This window comes from Gobio gobio (assembly GCF_949357685.1).
Source record: "Gobio gobio genome assembly, chromosome: 18".
Classification (NCBI taxonomy): domain Eukaryota; kingdom Metazoa; phylum Chordata; class Actinopteri; order Cypriniformes; family Gobionidae; genus Gobio; species Gobio gobio.
The window spans coordinates 1,600,783-1,628,286 of NC_137111.1; the positions used below are offsets into that span (position 1 = coordinate 1,600,783).

Consider the following 27,504-nt stretch of genomic DNA (forward strand, 5'->3'; position numbering starts at 1 on the left):
TGGGAGAGGGAAGGATTCATCACCTCACCGAATAGGTAATTCTGCACGTCGGAACACTTCATTCTGAATCAATCAGGTTTTATGTTATTCATGCCCCCAAACACTCCATAATCCTGGGTCTGCCATGGCTGTGCACTCACAACCCACAAATCTCCTGGCGGGAGAACCAAATCGTCCAGTGGGATTCTTCGTGCCATAGAAGATGCCTGGCTAAAATCAATCGTACTCCCCGCAACATTCTCCAGATATCCATGTCTGAGTTCAGTGATTCAAGACTGCCTGCTGAGTACTCTGACCTCGCTGACGTCTTCAGCAAAGTCAAGGCTGCCCAACTCCCAGAGCACCGTTCCAGGGATTGTGCCATCGAACTATTACCCGGCACCACACCGCCCAAGGGCAGAATTTTTCCCCTGTCTCAACCAGAGTCCGAAGCTATGAAGAAGTACATGGAGGAAGAACTAGCCAAGGGGTTCATCCGGCCCTCTACCTCACCCGCCGCTGCGGGCTTCTTCTTCGTTAAGAAAAAGGATGGCACACTGCGCCCCTGCATCGACTATCGTGGCCTAAACGAAAATACAGTCAAGTTCAGGTACCCACTGCCCCTGGTGCCAGCCGCTCTCGAACAGCTTCGTCAAGCCAAATATTATACCAAGTTGGATCTCCGTAATGCCTACAACTTGATTCGTATACGCAAAGGAGACGAGTGGAAGACGGCCTTCTCTACCACTAATGGGCACTATGAGTATCTCATTATGCCATTCGGGTTGTCCAATAGTCCTTCTGTCTTCCAGGCGTTCATGAATGACGTCTTTCAGGACATGCTGGAGAGGTGGGTAATCGTCTACATCGACGATATACTGATTTACTGTTCAACCATGGAGGAACACGTCAAGCATGTCAGATCTGTTCTCAGACGACTCATTCAATATCAGCTCTATGCCAAATTCGAGAAATGTGAATTCCATCGCACAAGAACGTCTTTCCTGGGATACGTCATCAGTCCAGAGGGTGTGGCGATGGATGAGAAAAAGGTTCAGGAGGTCCTAAAGTGGCCAGTTCCCCACCCTGTCAAACAGTTTCAACGGTTCCTGGGGTTTGCGAATTTCTATCGTCGGTTCATCAGAAACTACAGTACAGTGGCTGCCCCGCTGACCACCATGACCAAACGTCACCACCATCGCTTGAGCTGGACACCCGAGTCCACAAAAGCCTTTGATGAGCTCCGAACACGCTTCACCTCTGCTCCCATCCTACGGCACCCAGACCCCACACGTCAGTTCATCATCGAGGTGGACGCTTCAAACACTGGAGTAGGTGCAGTTCTGTCCCAGCGTCAAGGCATGCCTGAAAAAATGTATCCTTGTGCCTTCTTTTCTCATAAATTAACCTCCGCTGAGCGCAACTATGACGTGGGCAACCGTGAATTACTGGCCATGAAACTGGCTTTAGAGGAGTGGCGGCACTGGCTAGAAGGAGCACAGGAACCCTTCATCATCCTCACCGACCACAAGAATCTCGAGTTCCTCTGGGCGGCCAAATGCTTGAATCCCCGTCAGGCACGATGGGCTCTATTCTTTACAAGATTCCAGTTCACTATCACGTATCGTCCTGGTTCCAAGAATATTAAGGCTGACGCTCTCTCCCGCCAGACCGATGAGACACTCCAACCCCCGATCACCGAGAATGTTCTTCCTGAGAACCTACTCGTCGCTCCTGTGCAATGGGACATCATCACTGAGATTGAACATTTCAATCGCCAGGAGCCACCTACCTTGAATGGTCCACCTAATCGCATGTATGTACCTGCTCCTTTACGCATCCGCCTCATTGATCAGGTACACGCAACGCCCAGTTCCGGTCATCCCGGTATCATCGCCACTGTTCACCTTCTCCGCAACCGGTTCTGGTGGCCCTCTCTACTCGCCGACACAACCCACCACACCCAAAATTGCGCCAGTTGCAATTACCTCGTCAATTACCTGCCGGACTCCTAACTCTGTTGCCCATTCCGCAGTGTCCATGGTCCCACATCGCTATAGATTTCATTACAGATCTCCCAGAATCCCAGGGAAATACCACCATATTGACAATAGTTGATCGCTTCTCCAAGGCATGTAGACTGGTGGCTTTACCCAAACTGCCCACAGCACTCGCCACGGCTGAAATCCTCTGCAATTAGGTGTTCCGATTCTACGGCCTGCCTGATGACATTGTGTCAGACCGAGGGCCACAGTTCACCTCCAGAGTCTGGAGGGCGTTCTTCAAACACCTCAATCTGAACATCAGTCTGACCTCCGGATATCACCCCCAATCCAACGGGCAGACAGAACGTCTAAACCAAGACATCATTCGGTTCCTGCGCACATACTGTCAGCAGCAGCAAACGGAGTGGAGCCGTTACCTGTTCTGGGCTGAATACGCCTAGTACTCTCTGGTCAAACCCGCTACTGGTCTAACTCCGTTCCGGTGCATACTAGGTTTCCAACCTCCACTATTCCCTTGGTCCGGGGAACCCACAGAACTTCTCTCTGTCACCGAATGGCTCCAAAGGAGGGAAGAAGTCTGGAATCAAGCGCACACCCACCTGTTACATGCAGTCCGGCGCCAGGAACACCACGCCAACCAGCATCGTCGTCCTGCTCCACAGTACCGTCCAGGTCAATTGGTATGGTTGTCCACAAAGGATCTCAAGCTTCGACTCCCCTGCCGTAAGCTCAGTCCCAGATATGTCGGTCCATTCGAAGTCCTAAAACAAATCACTCCAGTGTCATTTCGTCTCAAACTTCCTACTAACTACCGTATTGCCTCCACGTTCCATGTGTCCCTGCCGAAACACGCTAACAGTCCCGAGAGTGTCAGAGGAGAGAGCCACACCGCAGACCCCTCCACCTGTCCTGGTAGACGGCGAGGAGGCATATCGGGTAAAAGAACTAGTAGACTCCAGATGTAGGGGTAACATTCTGCAGTACCTAGTCGATTGGGAGGGGTTCGGCCCGGAGGAACGGTGCTGGATCAGGGCCAAGGATATCCTGGACCCCACACTCACAGAGGAATTCCACCGATCACACCCAAATAAACCTGCTCCTCGACAACGTGGAAGACCCCGTCGCCGTTTGCCTCCTCGCGCCAGGAGTCGCTTGCAGGGAGGGGGCTCTGTTACGCAGTAGTTTCCTGCGTCACCTCCGCATTCACAGAGGGATCCATCTCCAGAGTATTGACCATGGCCATGCAAACTACATTTCCCATAATGCTGCTCTCCTGGACTGATCACACACCTGCTCTTCATTGATTACACTCACACCTGCACTTCATTTCCACATGTATAAGAATCACTCTCTCATACCCATTCAGTGCTAAGTCTTGTCTTGCCCTGGCAAACATACTGAGCAATTGTCTACTCATTCTGTTTATTCTGGTTTTAGATCTTGGACTGTTTTTGGAACTCTTCGACCACTCTCTGGCTACCTCGACCTTGGACTGTTTCCTGGCTAACCGAACATACTCTGGCTCCCACGACCCTGTACTGTTACCCGTGTTTGAAGCCTTGCTGCCTGCCCCTATCATCAGCGCTAGCTTACCTGAGTACTCTTTGCCTTGCCCATACCATTCCGGTCTACCGATCTATACCCTGTCTGTCTGACTTTGTCACCAATTAAAGCTGCAAATGGATCTCTATGACTCTGTGGATTCATTACAGCCACTCTGGAGAAAACCATGATGTTATCAGCTCATTTCAATTATCATATAGTGACAATGCGGGCAGATCAGTAATTTAGTTAAAAATATATTTGAATATTTAGTTGAAAATTTAGTGTCCTCAACTGAGCAAGCCAAGGAACCAAAATCATGTCGGAGATGGGTTTATGAGGCAATTATTAGATAGGAATATTCAAAAGATCGGAGTCATCACACCGGAGACGGGTTTATTGAGGATGCCGTGTTGTTGAGGAAATTATTAGATAGGAATATTCGAAAGATTGGAGTCATAATAACGCCGGAGGCAGGTTTACTGAGTATGCTGTGTCGATGAGGCAATTATTAGATAGGAATATTCGAAAGATTGGAGTCATCACGCTGGAGACGGGTTTATTGAGGATGCTGTGTTGATGAGACAATTATTAGATTGGAATATTCAAAAGATCGGAGTCATCACACCGGAGACAGGTTTATTGAGGATGCTGTGTCGATTAGGCAATTATTAGATAGGAATATTCAAAAGATCAGAGTCATCATACCACAGACAGGTTTATTGAGGATGCCGTGTCGATGAGGCAATTATTAGATTGGAATATTCGAAATATCGGTGTGAGGATGCCATGTCGATGAGGCAATTATTAGATAGGAATATTCGAAAGATCAGAGTCATCACACCAGAGACGGGTTTATTGGGGATGCCGTGTCGATGAGGCAATTATTAGATAGGAATATTCGAAAGATCGGAGTCATCACACCGGAGACGGGTTTAATGAGGATGCCGTGTCGATGAGGCAATTATTAAATAGGAATATTCGAAAGATCGGAGTCATCACACCGGAGACGGGTTTAATGAGGATGCCGTGTCGATGAGGCAATTATTAGATAGGAATATTCGAAAGATCGGAGTTATCACGCCGGAGACGGGTTTATTGAGGATGTCGTGACGATGAGGCAATTATTAGATAGGAATATTCGAAAGATCGGAGTTATCACGCCAGAGATGGGTTTACTGAGGATGCCTTGTCGATGAGGCAATTATTAGATAGGAATATTCGAAAGATCGGAGTTATCACGCCAGAGATGGGTTTACTGAGGATGCCTTGTCGATGAGGCAATTATTAGATGGGAATATTCAAAAGATTGGAGTCATCACACCGGAGATGGGTTTATTGAGAATGCTGAGTCGGTGAGGCACTTTCAGGGGGCCTACTTAATCACTAAGTAATGTAATTAATTACTTTTTAGGGCGAAACACAACATTACTTTTAAGAGTAACCCTCCCCAAAACTGGTTATATTTACCTTCCTGTCTCTTCAACAACAAAAAACGACCGTCAGCTCAGATTCTAGATTTACAAAGATAGAATTGTCATTGATAGAGCTGACAGTAAATCATCTGTTGCACAATGTTTCTCAGAGTTACATCACTCTACATCATACCGGCTGTGACTTTGTGGATTAGATACAGTGCTTCCAATGTGTCAGTATACTAATATAGTCTTATACTGGGATAATATTTTTAAAAAAATCCTACATAATAAATAATTAAAAAAAATCTATATAACCATATAAAAGCTTTTATAAAATATAATTTAAAATGAAATTTTATGCTATGAAAGGTTTATTAGAATGTAGATCAGATCAGATCTGATAGGTCTATGAATATTGAACTAGTGGGTAGGCTGATAGCTGAATATTCAAACATCATGGGAAAATGAGGTGGGCGCTGAGCTTCTGTAAGTATAAAACTCATATTAGTAGCATAAGCATTCTCACAGAGAGTCTACTCTCCAAGATAGATCTATCATGGAAATGTCTAACTGGGGAGTGACAAACATGGACAATCAAACAATCCAGTACTGCTTTCCAAACAACAATTTGTCTTGTAGCAGAAGTTTCCATCCTGAAGTGGAGTACATCATTGTGTACATTTTTGTTGGTGTCACATCAGTGTTCACCGTGTTTCTGAACCTGTTGGTGATCATCTCCATCTCACACTTCAAGCAGCTCCACACTCCCACCAATGTGCTGATTCTCATGCCCGTGCAGGGAATGAAACTGATTGAGTCATGCTGGTACTTTGGAGAAATATTTTGCTCAATATTTCTTCTTATTCTTTATGTGGTTGTCACAGCATCTCTTGGTAATATGATTATTATATCTGTGGATCGATACATTGCTGTGAATGACCCTTTGCGATATCCAATGAAAGTCAATAATAACAGAGCTATTTTTTCTATTTTTGTAAACTGGGTATTATCCTTCATTTATATTGTTTATCTGTTGTATGATATCATACTGTATCCAGAGAGGAACCACACATGTGTTGGAGAATGCATACTTTTAAATTTTTATTTGGAAAATATGATACTAGATTCCATAATTTGTTTAGTTGCACCTTGTTGTATAATTATTCCTTTAAATGTGAAAATCTGCTTTGTAGCAAACTATCAAGCTAAGCGTTTAAATTCAGTCACAGACAAAAAGGCCAAATCAGAAAGAAAGGCTGCAAGAACCTTAGGGATTGTAGTACTGGTTTATCTTCTTTGCTGGATGCCATACTATTTAATTTCTCTTTCTGTTTGGGATATTGAAATGGATTATCTTATAGTTAATGTAATGGATTGGATTGTATGCATGAACTCCTGTATGAATCCACTTATATATGTAATGTTTTATCGATGGTTCAGACTGTCAGCAAAATACATTTTGACACTGAAAATATTTGAACCTTCATCAGCAAACATAAATCTAATGCAAATGTAAACTGTAAATAGTAAAAACGTTCTTGTTTAAGCACCACCAGAACATTAGATGGCATATAACAGCTGTTTTGTTTTTTGTTTTTAAATATGGTGTCTAACATGTATACTGTGAGCATATTTGTGAGTGACACTATCTGCTCTATTTGCTGAATGAAGGCACAACAACACTGTAGTGATGCTGCTTGGAAGACAAATGTTAAAAGAAAATGTAACATTTGCAATACTTAAGTAGTTTTTACAAAGATAATATTTAATTTAAATGAAAGAAATCTACTTTATTAGAAGCAAACAAGGTACAAAATATTTTAATACATGACCATGGTAACTGCAGTAAAACAACTGAGACAAATTTCACAACATGAGCTTAAATGACTGATGATGGGTAAGAGTGAAGTTTAATCATTATAATGACAATTATTAAGCTCTTCATATCTCCTGTTTTCTGACTGTTTTTGCCCTATAAAAAGAATTAACCAATTAACCAGTATGACATCTAATTAGTTATGCTCTCATTTTGTATTTCTACATTGTGTTAAGCCTGAACATTTTAAAAATGCATTTAATTCACCAAAGTTTACAATATGCATGGCATTAACATGAAGTATATTTAATTTTGATTTTTAAATTTGAACTTGCAGAAATGTTTCATAAATAGTTTCCTTTGAAATGTAGTGCATTCAGTTCCTGAATAATACAAAAATATAAATTTATGAGGGGAAAGATGTTATGATTCATTAACATGTCCTGTCAAACAATCCCAAATGTGTTTAGGCTCACAGCTCTCAGTTATTTGTGTCAGGTCCTCGCAATAGAAGCTCGACTGATACATTTTGCAGGAATGAGTGGCAACCCAGTCTGCCTGTAGCTTTCTTTATTTCTGTTTTGGCGAGTGACAGAAAAACTCAGGCCTATTTAGCATGTATGGCCTATCTAATCTGCTCCATATTAGACACCAAACCAAGCTGTAATATGAAGTCAAACATATATATTGTAAATGTGGAGGGCACTTTCACAGGTCGCAACAGCACTCAAACTCCTACTTACCTCATTCCATATTCCCCTTTATTGTGTTATAGATTCAGTGTGAGTAGTTTTCTTGTCTGGAGCAGTGCTTCTCAAACCTGTCCTGGAGACTGTGAAACATTGAACACACCAAAAAAAAAAAAAAAGACAGGGCCCACTAAGACAGGAGTGTCCAATACTGCTCCTGGAGGGCCACTGTCCTGTAGACCGTCAAACACACATGAACCTGCTCTTTAGGGGGATGTATAACTGCATGAGGGGCCTTTTACTTCACTCTTGGCAAAGGGCATCTACTATTGAAACAAATACTTTAGCTAAAGTAATGAGTTTTGTATAATACAATCTACATTAATGCAAAACCATTAGAAAAAATAAATTAATAATAATAATAATAATATTAATAATATATATATATATATATATATATATATATATATATATATATATATATATATATATATATATATATATATATATATATATATATACCTCTGATGGGAGCAGCTCACAGCATCGGGCGGACGGGGCCCTACTGGCCAATGGACTGGGAGCAACCTTGATTTGGAACGACCGATCGGGAAGGTTTTTTTTTGTTGCAATGTCTGAGGGGGGCCAGGCTCACTGCAACAGATGGAAAAAACCCTACCTGCCGATAAAGAGGAGCAGTTTTAATTTACGACTGACTGAGGGGGCCCACCCGGCCTCCACCAGGAGCAGTATCCTGGCATCAGGTGAGTGGGTCCTATCGGCCAACGGTACGGTAAAAGATGTGAAACACCCGTCAGGAGAGCTCTCACCGCATCCAACGGGAGATCAAGACTCAGACAATCGGACGGGTAAGCCTCGCTGCAGATGGGTGGAAGGTAAAGCATGGATGTTTGTCCAGGAGAGCTCTAGCAGCATCCAAAAGGAGAACAAACTCACAGTATCAGACAAGTAAGCCTCGCTGGACAGAAAAAAGAAAAAGATGGATAATGATCAGGAGGGCCCTCGCGGCATCCGACGGGATATCAATGCTCACTGCAATCGGAAAGGGAAACCTCCACGGACAGAGAAAGAAAAAGATGGATAGTGACCAGGATGGGTAAGCCTCACCAGATGGAAGAAAGGGGGAAAGATAGCTGTTGAAAGGGAGGGCTGGTGCAGCATCTGACAGAAGATGAAGGCTCACTGCATCGGATGAGTAAGCCTCGCCAGATGGGAAGAGAGAAAGGAAGGATGTTTTTTTTTTTTAAATATAAAATAAGGGTTTGATGAGCTTTCCTGATGTGGAACTTCCAAGAGCTTGGATCTGCTGCTGGGAGAGGCCTTTTTTCGCTGCTGCTGTTGTTGCTGCCCCTATGCGAAAGGAGTGACTTGAAAAATTTAGCGCTGGGGTGCCTGATTGCTGAAGAACAGATTTGAGATGTTTTTGGAACCGTGTAAGCGTGTAATGGGTTTGTTAGAGGCGTTAATGAAAAGGGGTTCAGAAGAAGATTTAGCCTGAGATTTCCTAATTTGGAGGTACGCAAAAACAGTTTGGTTATAGATCAAATTCTTATTCTTATTCTTATTCTTATTCTTTATTTAATGACCACACAGCCAGGCTGGTAGAATTTGTTTTCAGTACAGCTCTATGTACAGGTTCCAACATTACATTAAACAGTAACAAATAGGGTGGTCATGCCTACTCCACAGTACTCAGTGTTCAGAGTTCAGTATGCTTATTGCTCTGGGGATGAAACTGTTTTTAAAGCGAGTTGTTCTGGCGGCGATTGTCCTGTAACGCCTTCTAGAGGGCAGTAACTGGAAGGCGTAGTGTGCTGGGTGGTTGATGTCTGAAATTATCTTGTGGGCTCTGCGTAGTGTCCGTTTGTGGTAGAGTGATTCAAGTGATGGTAGAGGTGAACCAATAACTTTGGATGCTCTGTTGATGATGCGCTGTAATTTTTTCTGGGAAAGTGTGTCTAGACTGCCAAACCAAACTGTGATGGATGTGGTGAGGATGCTCTCAACGATGGCCGTGTAGAAGCGGAGCAGGAGATGAAACCTTACTCTAAACCTCTTAAGCTGTCGGAGATGGAAAAGTCTTTGCTGGGCTTTTTTGTAGATATGATCTGAATTGATTTTCCATTTGAGGTTATTGCTGATATGGATTCCAAGGAATTTGAATGTGTCAGTGATGGAGATAGGTTCACCGTCAATGAGCACAGGAGTTTTGGGGGATGGCCGATGTCTTAGGTCGATGATGAGTTCTTTTGTTTTTGATGTGTTGAGTAAGAGATCGTGGTCTAAGCACCAGGTCACTAATTGATTGATCTGTGCGCGGTATTCGGTTTCTTGGTTGTTGGTAATGAATCCTACGATAGTTGTATCGTCCGCATATTTGTATAGGCTGACAGAATTGTGGTGTGATGTAAGGTGGTTTGTGTAGAGAGAAAATAGCCAGGGTGAGAGAACACAGCCTTGTGGTGCGCCTGTGCTGAGGAACAGAGGGGAGGATGTATTATTTTTAATCTTTACCTTCTGTTGCCTATTACAGAGAAAACTGTGAATCCAGTGACAGATGCATGGGTCGATATTCATGTCCAGTAATATATTAAACAGTTTGGCAGGGTTTATTGTATTGAATGCAGAACCGAAATCCATAAACAGGATGCGGGCATATGTGTTTGCGGACTCAAGGTGGTTCAGTATGTGATGTATTGCCAAGTTGACGGTATCCTCAGCTGACCTGTTGGCTCTGTATGCAAATTGGAAGGGGTCCATTAGGGGGGTGGTGACGCTTTTTAGGTGTTTGAGTATGATGCGCTCAAATGATTTCATGACTGCTGATGTCAAGGCAATAGGTCTGTAATCATTGAGGCAAGAGATGGTCTTGGTCTTGGGAACCGGGATGATAATGGATTCTTTAAAGCACTTGGGTACTGAGTTTTCACAGAGGGAGTTATTGAAAATGCTGGTGAAGACTCCAGCCAGTTCTGCAGCACAGTGGTAAAGAACGGTGGGGCTGATGTTGTCGGGGCCGGGGGCTTTATTCCTCTTAAGTCCCCTAAAGGTGCTCCTCACCTCCTCCTCATAAATGATATAAGGGGGGTGGTGGAGGGGGTCGGTGGTTGATGGTGGTGTAGCCGGTGCCTGCTCAAACCTCCCATAAAAGGAATTAAGTGTTTCAGAAAGCTGATTATCGTCATCAGGTATGGGAGCTGGTTTTTTTTTGTAATTAGTCATATTTTGGAGTTTTTTCCAGATGAGATGTCTATCATTAGTGGCGATTTGTTCTTCTAGTTTAGTTGCATCGTTGGATTTGGCTCTTCTTATTGCAGATCTCAGTTTGTATTTGGCAGCCATATATTGTTCTTTGTTTCCTGATAGATGAGCTGCATTTTTCTCCTTTCTTAGCTGTTTAATGTCCTTGTTGAACCACGGTTTGTTGTTTTTGTAGTGTTTGATTTTCTTGAGTGGTATGCACAGGTCCACGCAGTAGTTGACGTATGACGTTGTTACTTCGGTGACGTCATGGAGATCACCTGCAGCATGGAAAACTTCCCAGTCTGTGCACGCGAAGCAGCCACGAAGTTTCTCAATGGCCTCAGGGGACCAGCACCGGACAAATTTCGTTGGTGACTTGGAGGATTTAACTTTTTTTCTGTATTGTGGAATTAGCAGCAGCATTGCGTGATCGGACCTGCCCAGCGGAGCCCTCGGGAAAGCACGGTAAGCGTCTTTGATGGTAATGTAGCAGTGGTCCAGCGTGTTGGTCCCTCTGCTAGGGCAAGTTACCTGCTGATGGTAGTCGGGGAGCTCAGATGACAGATTAGTCTGGTTAAAGTCCCCGAGGACAATGACTGCCGCGTCCGAGTGTACATTTTCCACTGAGGAGACGTAGTTGGCTAAGGTGCTAATAGCGTTAGCCTCAGGTGGAATATACACACAGATCATGATTACTGACGTGAACTCCCGTGGGAGAAATGATGGTCTGCATTTGACAGTGAGGTATTCTAGGTGAGGTGAGCATACATGGGTGAGTTCTGTAGAATTTGTACACCAGCGTTCATTGATCATAATGCAAATACCACCACCTTTAGACTTGCGCGATAATTTGGGTGATCTATCGGCACGGAATAATGTGAAACCTGGAAGTGTTACCGCTTGGTCCGGTACAGATTGATCCAGCCAGGTCTCTGTCAGGCAGATGGCAGAGCAGTCACTGTAGTCTTTGTTGTTTTGTAACATAAGTTGGAGTTCGTCCATTTTATGCCGTAAGGATCTGACGTTTGACAGCAAAAGGGCTGGGAGTGGTGGCCGATAAGGGCGTCTCCTGAACCTGGCAAAGGTTCCTGAGCGGCGTCTTTTTTTGATCGGCAGCCATGATGTTGAAAGGCTTGATATGTTTAATTCCCGTAATTTCTCCAGCAAGGACGTAGATAAACCCAGATCACTGTGAGAAGTGTATCTGAGGTTTAAGAGCTCTGATCGAGTATACTGTATTAAGCACGACACTTCGCAAACAAATAACGCAGATATTAAAAAGACAGACAGGAACACTGCATGTACTGTGGCAAGCCTCACGGCCGCCATCTTGGAAATATAGATCAAATTACCTTTTTTAGCTTGGTCTGTCTTGCTACGTTTGATTAAGTAAGATAGGGTTTCGCCGTCGAGTACTGATAGGTCTTAGATGGTGGGGAGGATTTTTGGGTCGAATTTGGAAGTGATCGGGATTTCTGAGCATCTGAGGAAACAGAAAAAGGCTAAAATAAACATGGTGTAGAGTGTGCGGGCTGTATCGAGGGGCTGGTAACTAGTACGAAGTGTATGGATACATTTTGTGAGAATTTCTAGTGTTATGGGTTGTCTGCTGTTGGGGCGGGTGGGCTGTGATCGCTGAATCCCTTTGATCAGGAGGGAGGTTTGTGTCACAGACACGTCAGGTTCCACCCTCCACCAATCACAGCGCACTCCTTCCCCAGAGTACTGATCACCATCACCTGCACCTCATCACGACACTCATCACCAGCACTATAAGACTCACAACCACACAGCACTCCACGTCCGGTCTCGTTCGCATATACGAAAGGCTATGCTTACCTCAAGGGCTCCTCTACACTTACTTACCTGTCTCCAGCGTGTCTCCTTCCTTCCGTGTTCCTTGTCTGCTGTGTGGGTGTGTTCCAGTCCGTCCCTCAGTTCTCCAGCGATCTCCAGGCTCCATCGTTCATCCATCTGCAAAACAAAGAACAGTAACTCTCTCTCTCGTATCACCTCCAAATCTACCAACAACCTGTTAACTCACCTGTGTCACAACACCTGCTCTACTGTGGTCTAATAAACTACCCTTACCTGTTAACATCTGTGTCTGCCTCCTGTGTACTTGTAACAGAAGACCGGACCATACCGAAGACCCAGTATGAGCCAACCGGATCCGTTCCAGGAATTGGTAGATGCGCTTCGGCGCACATTTCCTCCACCACCCACTCCAGTTACTGTTCATTCACCTGCACCAGCGAACACCAGCCATTCTGTCAACAACCCTCCTTCACTACCTCCGTATGCAAGTCCCATGGCCAAACCGGCGCCCTACTCAGGATCGGCGGAGAATTGCAGCGCCTTCCTGCTGCAATGCACACTGGTCCTGGAGATGCAGCCGCACCTGTACCCGAGCGACACTTCAAAGATTGCCTTCATCATCTCTGAGCTCAGCGACAAAGCATTAATGTGGGCCGATTCCATCTGGTCACAACAGGGTGCGGTAACACAATCATACGCAGCGTTTATTTCCCACTTCCGGGAGGTGTTTGGAAAACTGATCACAGATTCTTCAGCTGGTGAGAAACTTTTTAATTTAAAACAGGGATCCATGTCTATTTACGATTATGCTTTGCAATTCAGAACGCTTGCAGCAGTCAGCGGATGGAATGAACAGGCGCTGATAACAACATATCGGCAAGGATTAGAACCTCGGGTACGGCTGCATCTCGCTGCATGCGAGGACTCCATCGGCCTTGAGAAGTTCATCCAGCATTCCATTCGCTGTGCCACTCGCATGCATGCGTGCATCCAAGAGCACCAGGACCAGTATCCCTTCAGCGTGCCCTTCCGCCGATCCGAACCCGTCAGCACTCCAGAACCAGCCCACGAACCCATGGAATTAGAAAATTCCCGCCTAACCTCTGAAGAACGCCGCCGTCGGCTGACCCTTCGTCTCTGTCTGTATTGTGGTGAACCTGGGCATGTCATTGCTGCATGCCCCACATGACCCCCACGACCCATGGTGAGTGCCATTATTCCTGCTGATCACAAAATTAAACCACTCACCACTGTCGTCATCCTTACTGCCGCTAATGTCTCCCTTTCAGTGGTCGCGCTCCTCGACTCGGGGTCAGCCGGCAACTTCCTCTCCAGTGCCATCTGCCGTCAGTTACGCCTCAAGACCACTCCGTCTCCGACCACTTACAGGATCAGCTCCATAACCAACAGACCCCTCAGTCGCAAGCACGTCCGCACCGTGGCTGGACCAGTCACTCTCCAAGTAGGTCTATTACACCGGGAAGAGGCTCACATGCTGGTTCTGGAGGATTCGACTGCTGACGTGGTTCTGGGGCGCCCCTGGTTGGAGCAGCACAACCCTACCATCTCGTGGAAGACGGACGAGATCCTGAAGTGGGGCGACACTTGCTTCTCTCGATGTTTGTCCGAACTTCCTCTTCCATCATCGTCTCCGCCTGATTTGACTCTCTGTGCCACATCCATCGAAAGTCCAGTTGAACAACGCTCTGTTGATGTCCCCAAGTGTTACGTCTCCTTCAGCGATGTCTTCTGCCCGCAAAGGGCTTCCAAGCTGCCTCCACACCGGCCATGGGACTGTGCCATCGACCTGCTTCCGGGTGAACCCGTACCAAGGGGTAAGATATACCCACTATCCATCCCGGAGGAGAAGGCCATGGAGGATTACATCAAGGAAGCCCTCGCCCAAGGTTACATCAGGCCGTCTACTTCCCCTGCTGCATCCAGCTTTTTCTTCGTGGCGAAAAAGGACGGAGGCTTGCGGCCATGCATCGATTATCGTTCACTCAACAAGATCACTGTTAAAGGTCCCATGGCATGAAATTTTCATTTTATGAGGTTTTTCAACATTAATATGAGTTCCCCTAGCCTGAATATTGTCCCCAAGTGGATAGAAATGTTGATCGGTGTAAACCCGAGTTCTGGCTGTCTCTCTCTGCCTTTGAGAAAATGACAGGCCAGACGAGCCAATCCTGAAGTCTCCTGGTTTGACGTCCAAGCAGGAACGGTTACCTCCCTTTCCTCCGCCCAGAGAATCTGGCACGCCCATGCAAACGCTCGAGAGATCATGGGTTGTGAACGAGTGAATGCTGGCAGTTTCTCAGTGTTTGGATGTACAAATGAAAACAGAAGTCTTTTTTCAGTTCCTTCTGATCTGTGATCAGTAATTTCTGATGTGTAGCTAATTATTTATTATTCGTGCACACAATGCGGCTTCTCTCTCTCCAGACAGAACGGTGTTTTCGTGTTTTCTATCTTGTGAGTCAGTGTTTTTGTACGTCCTCGTCGCGTCTATCGGTTCTAAAATGTGCATACAGTCATGAGTTTCTGCTCAACATCGGCCTCACACACGCCGAAGCTCGGGCTGCACTGGCCGTTGGCCTTCAACATCCCCGACCCCCAGTACTGCATCTGGCCCACAGCGGAGGCACCAAACGCGGCGTGAGATTAAGCAGAAGGGAGGTAAGCGTGAGCATATTCGGGCTAGCCAGCCTAGCCCCACAATAAACTGGATTACATTCGATTACTGCTGTTGTGTCTTTGTTTGCGCTGTGTACTCAACGCGCGTCACTGACGCTTTTATTTTATTTTAAAAATAATGCTATTATCAACACTTACTTTTAACTCGTTCATCTCGACAGCTGTAATGGTACTTTGCATGTGTTACAAAGTTGGTAATAATGATGAAGACGGACTCGGTGTGACTGGGACTCGTGTTTATTCAGAACTCTCAGATACAAACACAATAAACTCGCGCTGACTGACAGCGCTCTCACAACTCAGTAGTTACTTTAAATAACTTTGTTAGCAATCGCTGATCTCCGTCTCTGGTACGTTAGTGATGTCCGGTTCGCGAACGATCTTTCGTTTGAACCGGTTCTTTTTAGTGAACCGAATCAGTTCACCAAGTCGGACTGAATCGTTCTAAACGGTTCGCGTCTCCAGTCAGCGCTGATCCATAATTTACTAAAGTTACTAACTTTCTGACATGAGTGACAGTCCCTCCGACTAGAAATAGACTAATAACCTGAAGTATATGCTGTAACTACAACAGTTCAGACATGCTGAGAACTGATGTGAAGTGAACTCAGGTCCATCCATCTCTCTGGCAGCAGCTCGTGCCTGCTCGTGCCTCATAGACCAAGTTAAACCACGCCCCCTCCGCTCATTTAAAATACAAAGATGTCAGCCAATCACAACAGTGGGCGTTGTTTTCTGAAGTCTCACAGCAGACACGCCTCTTGAAGCAGGGCATTCAGCCACAGGGCAAACAGTAATATTGAAAAAATGCCTTTTATTTCTAAATTATGACATTTTATGATGTAAAAGTCATACTAACAACATAAGTACACCTCAGGAAACATTATAAAATAATAGAAAAATGCCATGCCATGGGACCTTTAAGTTCCGATATCCCCTTCCTCTCGTCCCAGCAGCCCTAGAACATCTCCGTGGTGCCACTGTGTTCACCAAGCTGGACCTCCGCAGCGCCTACAATCTCATCCGGATACGTGAGGGGGACGAGTGGAAGACTGCCTTTATTACCCCTACTGGACACTATGAATATCTTGTCATGCCGTATGGATTAGTAAACGCCCCCTCCGTATTCCAGGATTTCATCCATGAGGTGCTCCGGGAGTTCCTCCATCGATTCATCCTAGTCTACATCGACGACATCCTCATATACTCCCAGAGCCAGGCCGAACATCGCCAACACGTTGCGGAGGTCCTCAACCGTCTACGTCAATTCCACCTGTTCCTCAAGGCCGAAAAGTGTTCTTTCCACCAAGCATCAGTTTCCTTCCTGGGATATCACATAGATCACAGTGGCAACCGGATGGACGAGAGGAAGGTGGAATCCATCACTAACTGGCCAGAACCCACTACCATAAAAGAACTCCAACGTTTCCTCGGTTTCTCCAATTTCTACAGACGTTTCATCAAAGGTTACAGTTCTATCACTCATCCACTCACCAGTATGTTACGCAATAAGCCCAAGTCTCTGTCCTGGAGCCCGGCAGCCACCAACGCCTTCAGCCAACTCAAGAAAGCCTTCACCACCGCTCCCTTACTAGTCCATCCAGACCCGGAAAGGTCCTTCATCGTGGAGGTGGATGCTTCCACAACCGGAGTGGGAGCGGTGTTGTCACAGCAGCAAGGGACGCCCAGTAGACTCCATCCATGCGCCTTCTTCTCCCGCAAGCTCAGCCCGGCGGAAGTCAACTACTCCATCGGTGACAGGGAACTTCTTGCAGTCAAGCTTGCCTTGGAAGAGTGGAGGCATTGGTTGGAGGGAGCCAAACATGTGTTCCTGGTGCTAACGGATCACAAGAACCTAGAATATCTTCGATCAGCCAAAAGACTAAACCCCAGACAAGCCCGTTGGGCTATGTTCTTCTCCCGTTTCAATTACACCATCTCCTATCGTCCAGGTACCAAGAATATTAAAGCTGATGCTCTATCCCGTCTTCATGCTCCTGAAGAACAAACCGAAGAACCAGAACCTATTATTCCTAGTTCCCTCATCGTAAGTCCTATTACCTGGTCCGAAGAAACTATCCCCTCCTCCAATGCCTCCACGAACCCTCCGCCGGGCCGTCCACCTGGCTTGCTGTATCTACCTCGGACACGACGCACTCCCACCATTCACTCGGCTCACACGTCACTTGGTACTGGTCACCCGGGGGTCAATGAAACCCTCTCGTTGCTGAAGGAACGCTTCTGGTGGCCAGGGATGGCTAAGGATATCAGAAGGTACGTGCAGGGCTGTAGGGAGTGTGCCATTTCCAAATCTACGCGTCATCTTCCAGCTGGAAAACTCCTTCCTCTGCCCGTTCCAGAACGCCCATGGTCACACCTAGGAGTAGATTTCATCACTGACCTGCCGGTCTCAGACGGTAAGACCACCATTCTAGTAGTGGTAGATCGTTTTTCTAAATCCTGTCATCTGATCCCACTTCCAGGTCTGCCTACTGCCATGGAAACAGCCGAAACACTCTTCAACCAAGTTTTTAGATACTTCGGAGTACCGGAAGACATTGTATCAGACCGAGGTCCCCAGTTCATATCCAGAGTATGGAGATCGTTCTTCTCACTCCTAGGTGTGGCCGTTAGCCTGATGTCGGGGTATCATCCACAGTCGAATGGGCAGACGGAAAGGAAGGTACAGGAAATTGGCCGCTTCCTACGTACCTTCTGTCATGACCACCAGGACTCTTGGAACCAGTTCCTGGGTTGGGCCGAGTACGCCCAAAACTCACTCAAACTGTCAACCACAGGACTCACCCCGTTCCAGTGCGTACTCGGCTTTCAACCTCCACTATTCCCCTGGGATGGGGAACCCTCCGACGTTCCTGCAGTGGACTACTGGTTCCGAGAGAGCGAGAGGGTCTGGGACTCAGCCCACCATCAGTTGCAACGGGCCCTGCGCAGACGCAGGATGGTAGCAAATCTCCGACGGTCTGACACCCCTGTCTTCCAGCCTGGTCAGCTGGTGTGGCTATCAACCAGAGACATCAGAATGCGTCTGCCTTGCAAAAAGCTGAGTCCCAGGTTCATTGGCCCATTCCCCATCATCAAGCAGGTCAACCCAGTCACCTATCAACTCCGTCTGCCACAAGGGTATCGTATACATCCCACTTTCCATGTTTCACTGCTGAAAGCTCACCATCCCTCTGTTTCTCCCACAGGACCTGACGTAGTTCCCGCCGAACCCCCCCTTCCACTCATCCTGGAGGACGGTACTGCCTACAAGGTTCATGAAATCTTGAACTCCCGACGTCGTGGTGGGCAGCTGGAATATTTAGTGGATTGGGAAGGATATGGTCCCGAGGAACGCTCCTGGTTCCCAAGGAACGACATTTTAGATCCCAGTTTACTCCAGACCTTTCACGACAGTCATCCTGAGAAACCAGCTCCGCGGGGTAGAGGACGTCCACCACGCCGTCGGGGTTCTCGGCCCTCTGGAGCGGGCCGTGGAAGGGGGGGGTACTGTCACAGACACGTCAGGTTCCACCCTCCACCAATCACAGCGCACTCCATCCCCAGAGTACTGATCACCATCACCTGCACCTCATCACGACACTCATCACCAGCACTATAAGACTCACAACCACACAGCACTCCACGTCCGGTCTCGTTTGCATATACGAAAGGCTATGCTTACCTCAAGGACTCCTCTACACTTACTTACCTGTCTCCAGCGTGTCTCCTTCCTTCCGTGTTCCCTGTCTGCTGTGTGGGTGTGTTCCAGTCCGTCCCTCAGTTCTCCAGCGATCTCCAGGCTCCATCGTTCATCCATCTGCAAAACAAAGAACAGTAACTCTCTCTCTCGTATCACCTCCAAATCTACCAACAACCCGTTAACTCACCTGTGTCACAACACCTGCTCTACTGTGGTCTAATAAACTACCCTTACCTGTTAACATCTGTGTCTGCCTCCTGTGTACTTGTAACAGTTTGAGAATTGTTTATCTCTGGGGTGGGGAGGGAGCGCCGTAAATCTATTTGTGGAAAAATTGGATGCCGCTCAGGTAGCCTTTAATGGACCCGACTTGGAAGCCCTTAATGTTGTTGAGATAGGAGATAAAAGAGGTAATTGAAAGAAGATAAAAATCAGGGAACTGCAATCTATATGAAAGGTGAAAAGACTTGAAACATCTCCACGCTGTCACGTAGGATTGTACGGTTCTGGGTGAAACTGCTTGGAGGATGCTGTATAGCGATGCGTCAAGGAGGGGTTTTAACGGGTGGTTTATGGGAATATCAGTTCTGAATAATGAGTTACTGGAATTGGGAAATGATCCGCCTGTGGAGCCAATGTCCTGAATTTCTGAAACAGAAAACGAGACAGAGAGTCAGCAATTAGATTTTCGGACCCTGGGATGTGTTTTGCAATAATAATAAATTGATCACAAGCTGAGATTAGGATGAGACGTCTTAGAAGGGGCATCAGGGCGATTGAATGAGAGCGGCCTTTATTAATGCATTGGATTGTCGCTTCGTTGTCGCAGTGCACTAATATGCTGCTAGCTGTCCATTCTTTCCCCCACAGAAAAGCCGCAACTACGAGAGGGTAAAGCTCGAATAGCGCTGAGGACTGTGGCATGTCCTGAAGCTGTGGTGGCCATGGAGATGTGAACCAGCATCCTTGATAAAGGATCAAGAAATCCCCCGAAGCCAATTGAAGGGGCTGCATCTGTAAAAAGTTGGATGTCGACGGGGGAAGAAACAAGATTGCTATAGACAAAAAGACAGGTCGTTCCACTGATTTAGGAAAATTATCCATAACCTAAGTTCGTTGCGGCATGACTTAGTTAACGAAATGAGGTCCTCTAGCGCGTGAACCGAAGATGCGAGTGAGAGGAGATGCGAGATGAAAGGGCGGCCTTGCGGAATGATGCGCATTGCGAAGTTTAAACGACCTAGCATTGATAGAAGTTTGCGTTTGGAACAGTGGGAGTTGTCTAGAAAGGTAGATGAGACGAGAATTATCCTATCAATTTTCTATTTTGGCAATGAAGCTTGAAAATTTACTGAATCCAAATGAATGCCGAGAAACTCAATGGATGTGGCAGGACCCATGGTTTTTTCCTGGGCGATGGGGATTCCGAGTTCGGAAAACACGTTTTGAACGGTGAGGATATGTGCAGCTGGAATGGCGTCAGGAGGCGAGATAATTAAATAATGGTCTAGCAGATGAATGAGGTGAGGAATGGCATAATTGTTCTACAAGATCCAACAAACGGCTTCTGATAGCATGTCGAAAATCTTGGGGCTGCTTTTACATCCAAACGTTAGGCGTACAGTGAAATAGAATTTCTCGGCCAGCGAATCCCAAATAAGTGCCATGAATCTGGATGGATGGGCATCACTTTGAAAGCAGAAATGATGTAGAGTTTTGCAAGCCAAGCGCCTCGACCTGCGATTTTAATCATATTGATTGCCTGATCTATGTCATGGTATTTGAGAGAGAATTCGTCGAGAGGAATCAAGCTGTTTATGCTAGGAAACTGGGAATTGTGCGGAGCTGAGAGATCGATTATGAGGCGTTTTTTTCCCGAGAATTTTCTTGTTGCCACTCCGATGGGGCTAATGTGAAAAATGTTGAAGGGAGAATCATAAAAAGGGCCGATCATGAAGCCTGACTCGACTTCGGGTTCAGCAAGAGCCGATTGGAGATTATTGCAGATGGTGTTTTGGGAAAGCGGGCATTCGACGCCGAGTACGAAGCCGTGTTCGAGCCCGGACAGTAAGTAATCCGTAAAATTGGCGTCCGGGTGGTGAGCTAATTCGACGGAAAGACGAGAAATGTTTACAGGAGTCGATAAGTAATTTTTAGTTTTTTTATTGAGTGATTTAAACACAGGGCATACATAGCATGCATGGGAACCGCCGCAGAAGTTGCAGATATGCAGGAATTTGCAATGCTGTCTGGTGCAGTTCCCTGTATTTAAATTGTTGCAGGGCTGCCTGTCTGCAAAGCGAGGGGGATCTCTTCTAAAATCGTTGTTTGCTGTGTTGTTTGCAGATCGTGGCACATAACTGGTAGATTTAGCCTGGGTTGTATCCGGGCCGGGAGGGCGGGGGTTAATCTGAGGGCATGACGTCGTAGCATGTGCCACTGACCTGCAAACTGCGCACAAAATGTTCCTGCAGCCTAAGAACCTCCTGCTGTGGAGATCAGAGTCGAGAGCACCCCAGTAAGCACACTGATTCCACTGGGCGAGCCACTTTTAAAGTGACTGAAAAATCCCCGCAGTCTATTTGACGGTTTGTGTCTGACACAGGGAACATAGAGAGGAGAGATGACAAGTCAATGTCCACACCTGCCAGGAGCCCGGACGTTTTGAGCCCCTGGAGGCGGCTCAAAGGAAACGGCGTTAGACGGGACAGGCATCGGTGTTGCTGTGAGGAGAGAAAATGAAGATTTAGTTTGCAGAAGGGGGTTGGAAGAGAGAGGAGCCGGGGCTGCTTCTGGAGCTTGGAGGGGAAAGTTGATGGGAGCATGAGAGAAAGGAGGATACATTTGAGACATATAGGCTTGTGCTGTAGGTAGGGGCGGCCTTGCGTTTGCTGGAGCTGCAGGCCATTGAAAAGAAGAAGTGTTAGCGAATGTTGGAAGGGACTGTTGGTAATTTTGAGCTTGGAGTGCTAGCAAGCTCGCGTTAGCATTTGCGATGGGACTGGAGGCCACTGAAAATGATAAGGATTAGAAACAGTGGGAGGAACAAGCTGAGAGGCTGAGGGGAGGCTGGCGGGCCAAGCCACAAATGTTGTTGCAGCGGGAGAAGCCGCGGTCGAGGTTGGCCCTCGGCTGAAAGCAGGTGAGGTCTTGACACGGTGGAGTTGGGAGCACGTCCCAGGCTCGCCGAAGGCCTGTTGCTGCGGCTTGTCACTCGAATCAAGCCGGATCTTGTACGAGCGAGGAGAATTCTGAGCCCTGCGTTCTCTATTCTGCTTGTTGGCCACTTTGGGAGCTGGAGTGGATTTGGGGGAGCGGTAGTGTGTCTGCAAGCTGACATAAAGGTTGTACAGTTCCGCTTTGTTTAACTTCCGCGAGAACTGTACTTCGGAATTGGTCAGCGCTTGCCTCAAACCTACTACCATCCACTTTCCGATAGCTGTAATCGTCGGGACGGCCAAGCTGTAGGAGGACGCTGGGGAGAAAGTTGGCCGTCTCGCCGGTGGAGGCGAGGGTTGGCCTTGACAGTTGGCGAGCATGAGGCTGATCGGACAGGCTGGCGGCCTCGCAGAGAAGCCTGGAGCTCAGGAGTGATGTCAGGCGGCGGAGAAGTGTACCCGGGGCCGGAAGGTTGCGGCAGAGGGTCCCGAGGAGAGTTGGTTTCGACTTCATCGTAGGATGACTGGGGTTGTGACATGGTAGCAAAAAGGGAAGACCAAGATACTAAAAAACTGTCAACGAAAGGAAAGTAAATCTGCACTATATATACACCTCTTGTCGTTGATTAAATTGATTAACTTAACGTGCTCGTCTCGTGTTTAATTAAGTTTAATTATCTGACATGCTCCACTTGTTTAATTAGGTTTAATTATATGCACATGCTCCTCCCGAAATGTGTTAATAAAACATCACATATGACCACCTTCCTAATATTGTGTTGGTCCCCCTTTTGCTACCAAAACAGCCTTGACCCGTCGAGGCATGGACTCCTCTAGACCCCTGAAGGTGTGCTATGGTATCTGGCACCAAGTTGTTAGCAGCAGATCCTTTAAGTCCTGTAAGTTGTGAGGTGGGGCTTCCATGGATCGGACTTGTTTGTTCAGCACATCCCACAGATGCTCGATTGGATTGAGATCCGGGGAATTTGGAGGCCAAGTCAACGCCTCAAACTCGTTGTGCTCCTCAAACCAGTCCTGAAGCATTTGTGCTTTGTGGTGGCACATTATCTGCTGAAAGAGCTACACCCGGCAGGGAATACCGTTTCCATGAAAGGCTGTACATGGTCTCAACAATGCTTAGGTAGGTGTCAAAGTAACATCCACACTGATGGCAGGACAGAAGGATTCCCAGCTAAACATTGCCCATGGCCTCCGAAAGCTTGCCTTCTTCCCATAGTGCACCTGGTGCCATGTGTTCTCTCGGTAAGCGACCCACCCGGCCATCCACGTGATGTAGAAGAACACGTGATCATCAGACCAGGCCACCTTCTTCCATTGCTCCGTGGTCCAGTTCTGATGCTCACGGGCCACTGTTGGTGCTTTGGGCGGTGGACAGGTGTCAGCATGGGCACCTGACTGGTCAGTGGCTGTGCCGCCCCATACACAACTAACTGAGATGCTCTGTGAATTTTGACACCTTTCTATCAGAACCAGCATTAACTTCTTGAACAATTTGAGCTCCAGTAGCTCGTCTGTTTGATCGGACCACACGGGCCAGCCTTCGCTCCCCACGTGCATCAATGAGCCTTGGCCGCCCATGACCCTGTGGACGGTTCTCCACTGGTCCTTCATGACCCTGTGGCCGGTTCTCCACTGGTCCTTCCTTGGAGCACTTTTGATAGAGACTGACCACTGCAGACCGGGAACACCCCACAAGAGCTGCAGTTTTGGAGATGCTCTGACCCAGTCGTCTAGCCATCACAATCTGGCCCTTTTCAAACTCGCTCAATATATATATAACATTTTGAGGACAAAATGTTTTATATATATATATATATATATATATATATATATATATATATATATATATATATATATATATATATATATATATATATATATATATATATATATACCCCTTGTAACCCAGAGACTGAGAAAACTCTTCTTTGAAACAACAAAAGATTTTCCATCATCATTCCATCATCCAGCCATTATCATCTCGAAGAGCAGCTCCCCCCATCTCTGGGTTGCCCGCTTCACTGACTGCTTAGCAGACTTGGTGTGCACTGAGACGGGCAGCGTCACCTTCCTGAAGGGAGCTCGACATTCCTGCCTAGGTGAAGGCTGCTGCTGTGGCTACGACTGAGTAGATGTAGGCCTGCAGGGGGAAACCCCTCAACAACGAGCAGGCAGGAGGCTGCCCCAAAAGGATGGGTGTTGGCAGCAGCATCATGTTGGGGCAGGTTGTGTCTGATTGGGGGAATAGCAGAGGGGAATAGAAGAGGAGACTCCTCCTCTTCCGAGGTATCTTAGTCTCAATCTCAACATCTTAATGGTCATCTTCCTGCAGTAGGTACATGGCTCATCAACGAATGCTACCTCAGTGTGTTTACGGCCCAGACACATGAGGCAGAGATCGTGGCTGTCAGACCAGGCCAGGAAACGACTGCATCCAGAAACACATGGGTGTAGTGACATCTTTAAAAAGACGGTCACTCCTGTGTTTACTCTTTCAGGGAAATTTTGCTCTTTAATGTTGAAGCACTCAGGGGAGCAGCCGCTGCACTTGACTATGCACAGACTCAGCAATGCGACCTCCGCTGGAACACTCTGTCACACCAACACACAAACAGCTTTTCATCTTGTTTTATAGACACTAAATGATGATTAAGACAACCGTGATGAAAACAAATGTCCGCTCGGCTCCGAAGCGAAAGCTTAATGTGAGTATGCTGCCTTGTATACCCAGAAGCAGGGGAGAGGCTTGCGGTGCAATTCTTGCTTGCCAATATGCGTTGGCTTGTTCTGTTACCACTTGAAGGTGATTGGGCTATCAGGCGAGATCCCAATTCATCAGTCACTGGCGTTAATGTCGAACATGACTGACTGATAGGAAACATATAATTTCTGTTTCCTGTACAGAACCTATACAATGTTGCACATGCGCGGTCAACACAAAATGAACAAATCACTCCCTGAGACAACTCATTGTTCCAGAGTCATATTAAAGTTCATATAAACAAATCACTCATGCTAGACCAATCACTACCACATATTCAGCGAAGCTCCCTCTAGGACTATCCATGGGCAGGCATGCCTTCAAACGTTCATTGAGGCTGGTATTGTTGAAAACACATAGGGAGCAGTCAGGGTAGTTGGTGAGGCAAGCTAGATAAAGAAAATCCCTTGTGTGATCCTTGAAGGAGTGATCCCCCTGCAAGATTCTTGCAATCTTGTGTTCTGAGGTTGCTTGTATCAAAATCCAATGAATGAGTCTCGCAGAATGAAATGAGAATTACACTTTAATTAACAGAGAACTCAAGAACTATTTACAAACCAAAATAACGTTAACACCTGGCCATGAACTGAGGAAGACTGAATGCTTAAATACACAGAGGGATGATCATTAACAGACCAAGGAACAGGTGAGACACTCATCAGGACCATGGCAACTAATGAGAAAAATAGAATTCAGTCAAATATAGACAAAGAAAACTAAGACTGAACACTAAATAAGAACATATCTGTGACAGTAATAACCTGTAATGTTAAGAGAACTTTTGTGTGGCGTACATCTATGGAGTCAGAATAGACTCATTAATAATTCACGCAAAAAACAAGATGCACACATGTGTAACCAATTTCACATGCATGAAACCAAATTCACGTGCACAAAAAACAATTCACGTGCGCAAAATAAAATTATATATTCATAAAATACATTTCACAAATGCAAAACACAATTCGTAGATTTACAACTGTGCACAAAAACTTTTGAATGTTTAAAATGTACACATTCATCCTGTAATGCGAATGTGCAAATCGTCATTCACGTGTGTGAATTGCCTTGGATGTGTGTGTGTGTTTTTGAGACTTTCCTGGCAGCGCAATCCTCCCTACACAGAGGAGTCGTACTCTTTAGCCAATCAGATTTAAGCTCATCAATCGGCCAATCATAACCGCGTGAGGGCGGGCCCACCTGAATGTTACGTCATCAGCGTTCGACAGCAGAGGTATGTATGTGAAGTTTGATCGGTTCATTTCTGTGTTTAATGAAACTAAGAACTTAGAGATCAGTTGAAGTGAGTTTATTCAATATTAACAGATGTAAGCAACTGCTGTGGTAATCAGATGTCCCATATGAAGAGGAAATGATGCTTGTTTTGTATTTTAGCTGCAGGTACAGAGACAGACATCTCTCTCAGTTACAATCACACAAATGATTGTAAAACAATAATCTGGGTGGACAATAGCTCCCATTTAGCACTGGCCTCATCAAGATATTTTTTCACTATGTACAATTTTTTTTATGAGCACTCATTGTTTAGTGATGAAGATATTTTGCCATTTGTGCAACAGTATACAGTGTTAAATTGTTATTACACGTATTGTTCCTGTACACCTTTGGCGTGACCCAGTCACAAACATCTAAATTCATGTTTCCTTATTCTCTTTTATAATTTGTATTAATGTCTTAATCTATTCAGTACACATGTACTTACATGTTCTGTGCTGTATTGTCATCTCAAGATTTTTAATGTCACAGGACAATGTTGTGAAGCATTCATTTTACTTTGCCTGGCAAAAAAGCGTTTTTATGCTGATCAGACAAAGATGCAATTAACATCATACTACTAAGATTACTCCGTACACTATATTCAATTATATATTATTCAATTATGATGACTTCATGTCCTGCTTCCTGCTCTTCCTCTGTCTGCAGCTCTTGTACTGCGTGCTGACTGCTTTAAATATCAAACCAAAATCTGATGTGTTCTGACAGAGAAAGGGCTAGTGGCGGCTAGATTGAACACATTTCATTTGTTAACTTTCACCTGATGTATTGCACTTAAATGTATCATTTGGCGATAAACATTTATCTACTTTAAAAGAAAAGAAGAAACTTACTGGAACACTACCAACATCCCTGACCAGCCATGCAATGACATTGTGCTTCCAGTGCCCCGTGACTGAAGAACTAACCCAGCTTCAAACTGTTAATCAGCCAATCTCACAACTACAGAATATATTTATATACAATGTTTTATATATATATATATATATATTATATTGCTCTGTACTACATGTTGTGCTTCTTCATCATTTACTCACCCTCAAGTTGTTCCAAACCTGTACTGAGTTTTGTTTGTTCTGCTGAACACAAAGGAAGTTATTTAGAAGAATGTAACAAAGCAAATCTCTGCAGCCATTGACTAACATAGTATTTTTCTCCCTGCTATGTTAGTCAATGGCTGCAGAGATGTGCTTTGTTACAAACATTCTTACAAATATCTTCCTTTGTGTTCAGCAGAACAGAAATTCATATAGGTTTGGAACAACTTGAGGGTGAGTAAATGAATAAAAAAAAAATGTTTTGGGTGAACTCTCTTTAATCATGGCCAAGTCATTTC

The 27,504-nt window shown here is 45.8% G+C and overlaps 1 protein-coding gene across 1 annotated transcript; it reads left to right on the forward strand.

The window, feature by feature from the left end:
- Positions 1-5,507: 5,507 nt before the first annotated feature.
- On the forward strand, positions 5,508-6,461 carry LOC307142550 (trace amine-associated receptor 6-like; the record flags this gene model as incomplete). Its single annotated transcript, XM_079843519.1, has 1 exon — positions 5,508-6,461. The coding sequence occupies one exon, from the start codon at positions 5,508-5,510 to the stop codon at positions 6,459-6,461; it is 954 nt and encodes a 317-aa protein (XP_079699645.1).
- Positions 6,462-27,504: the final 21,043 nt, after the last annotated feature.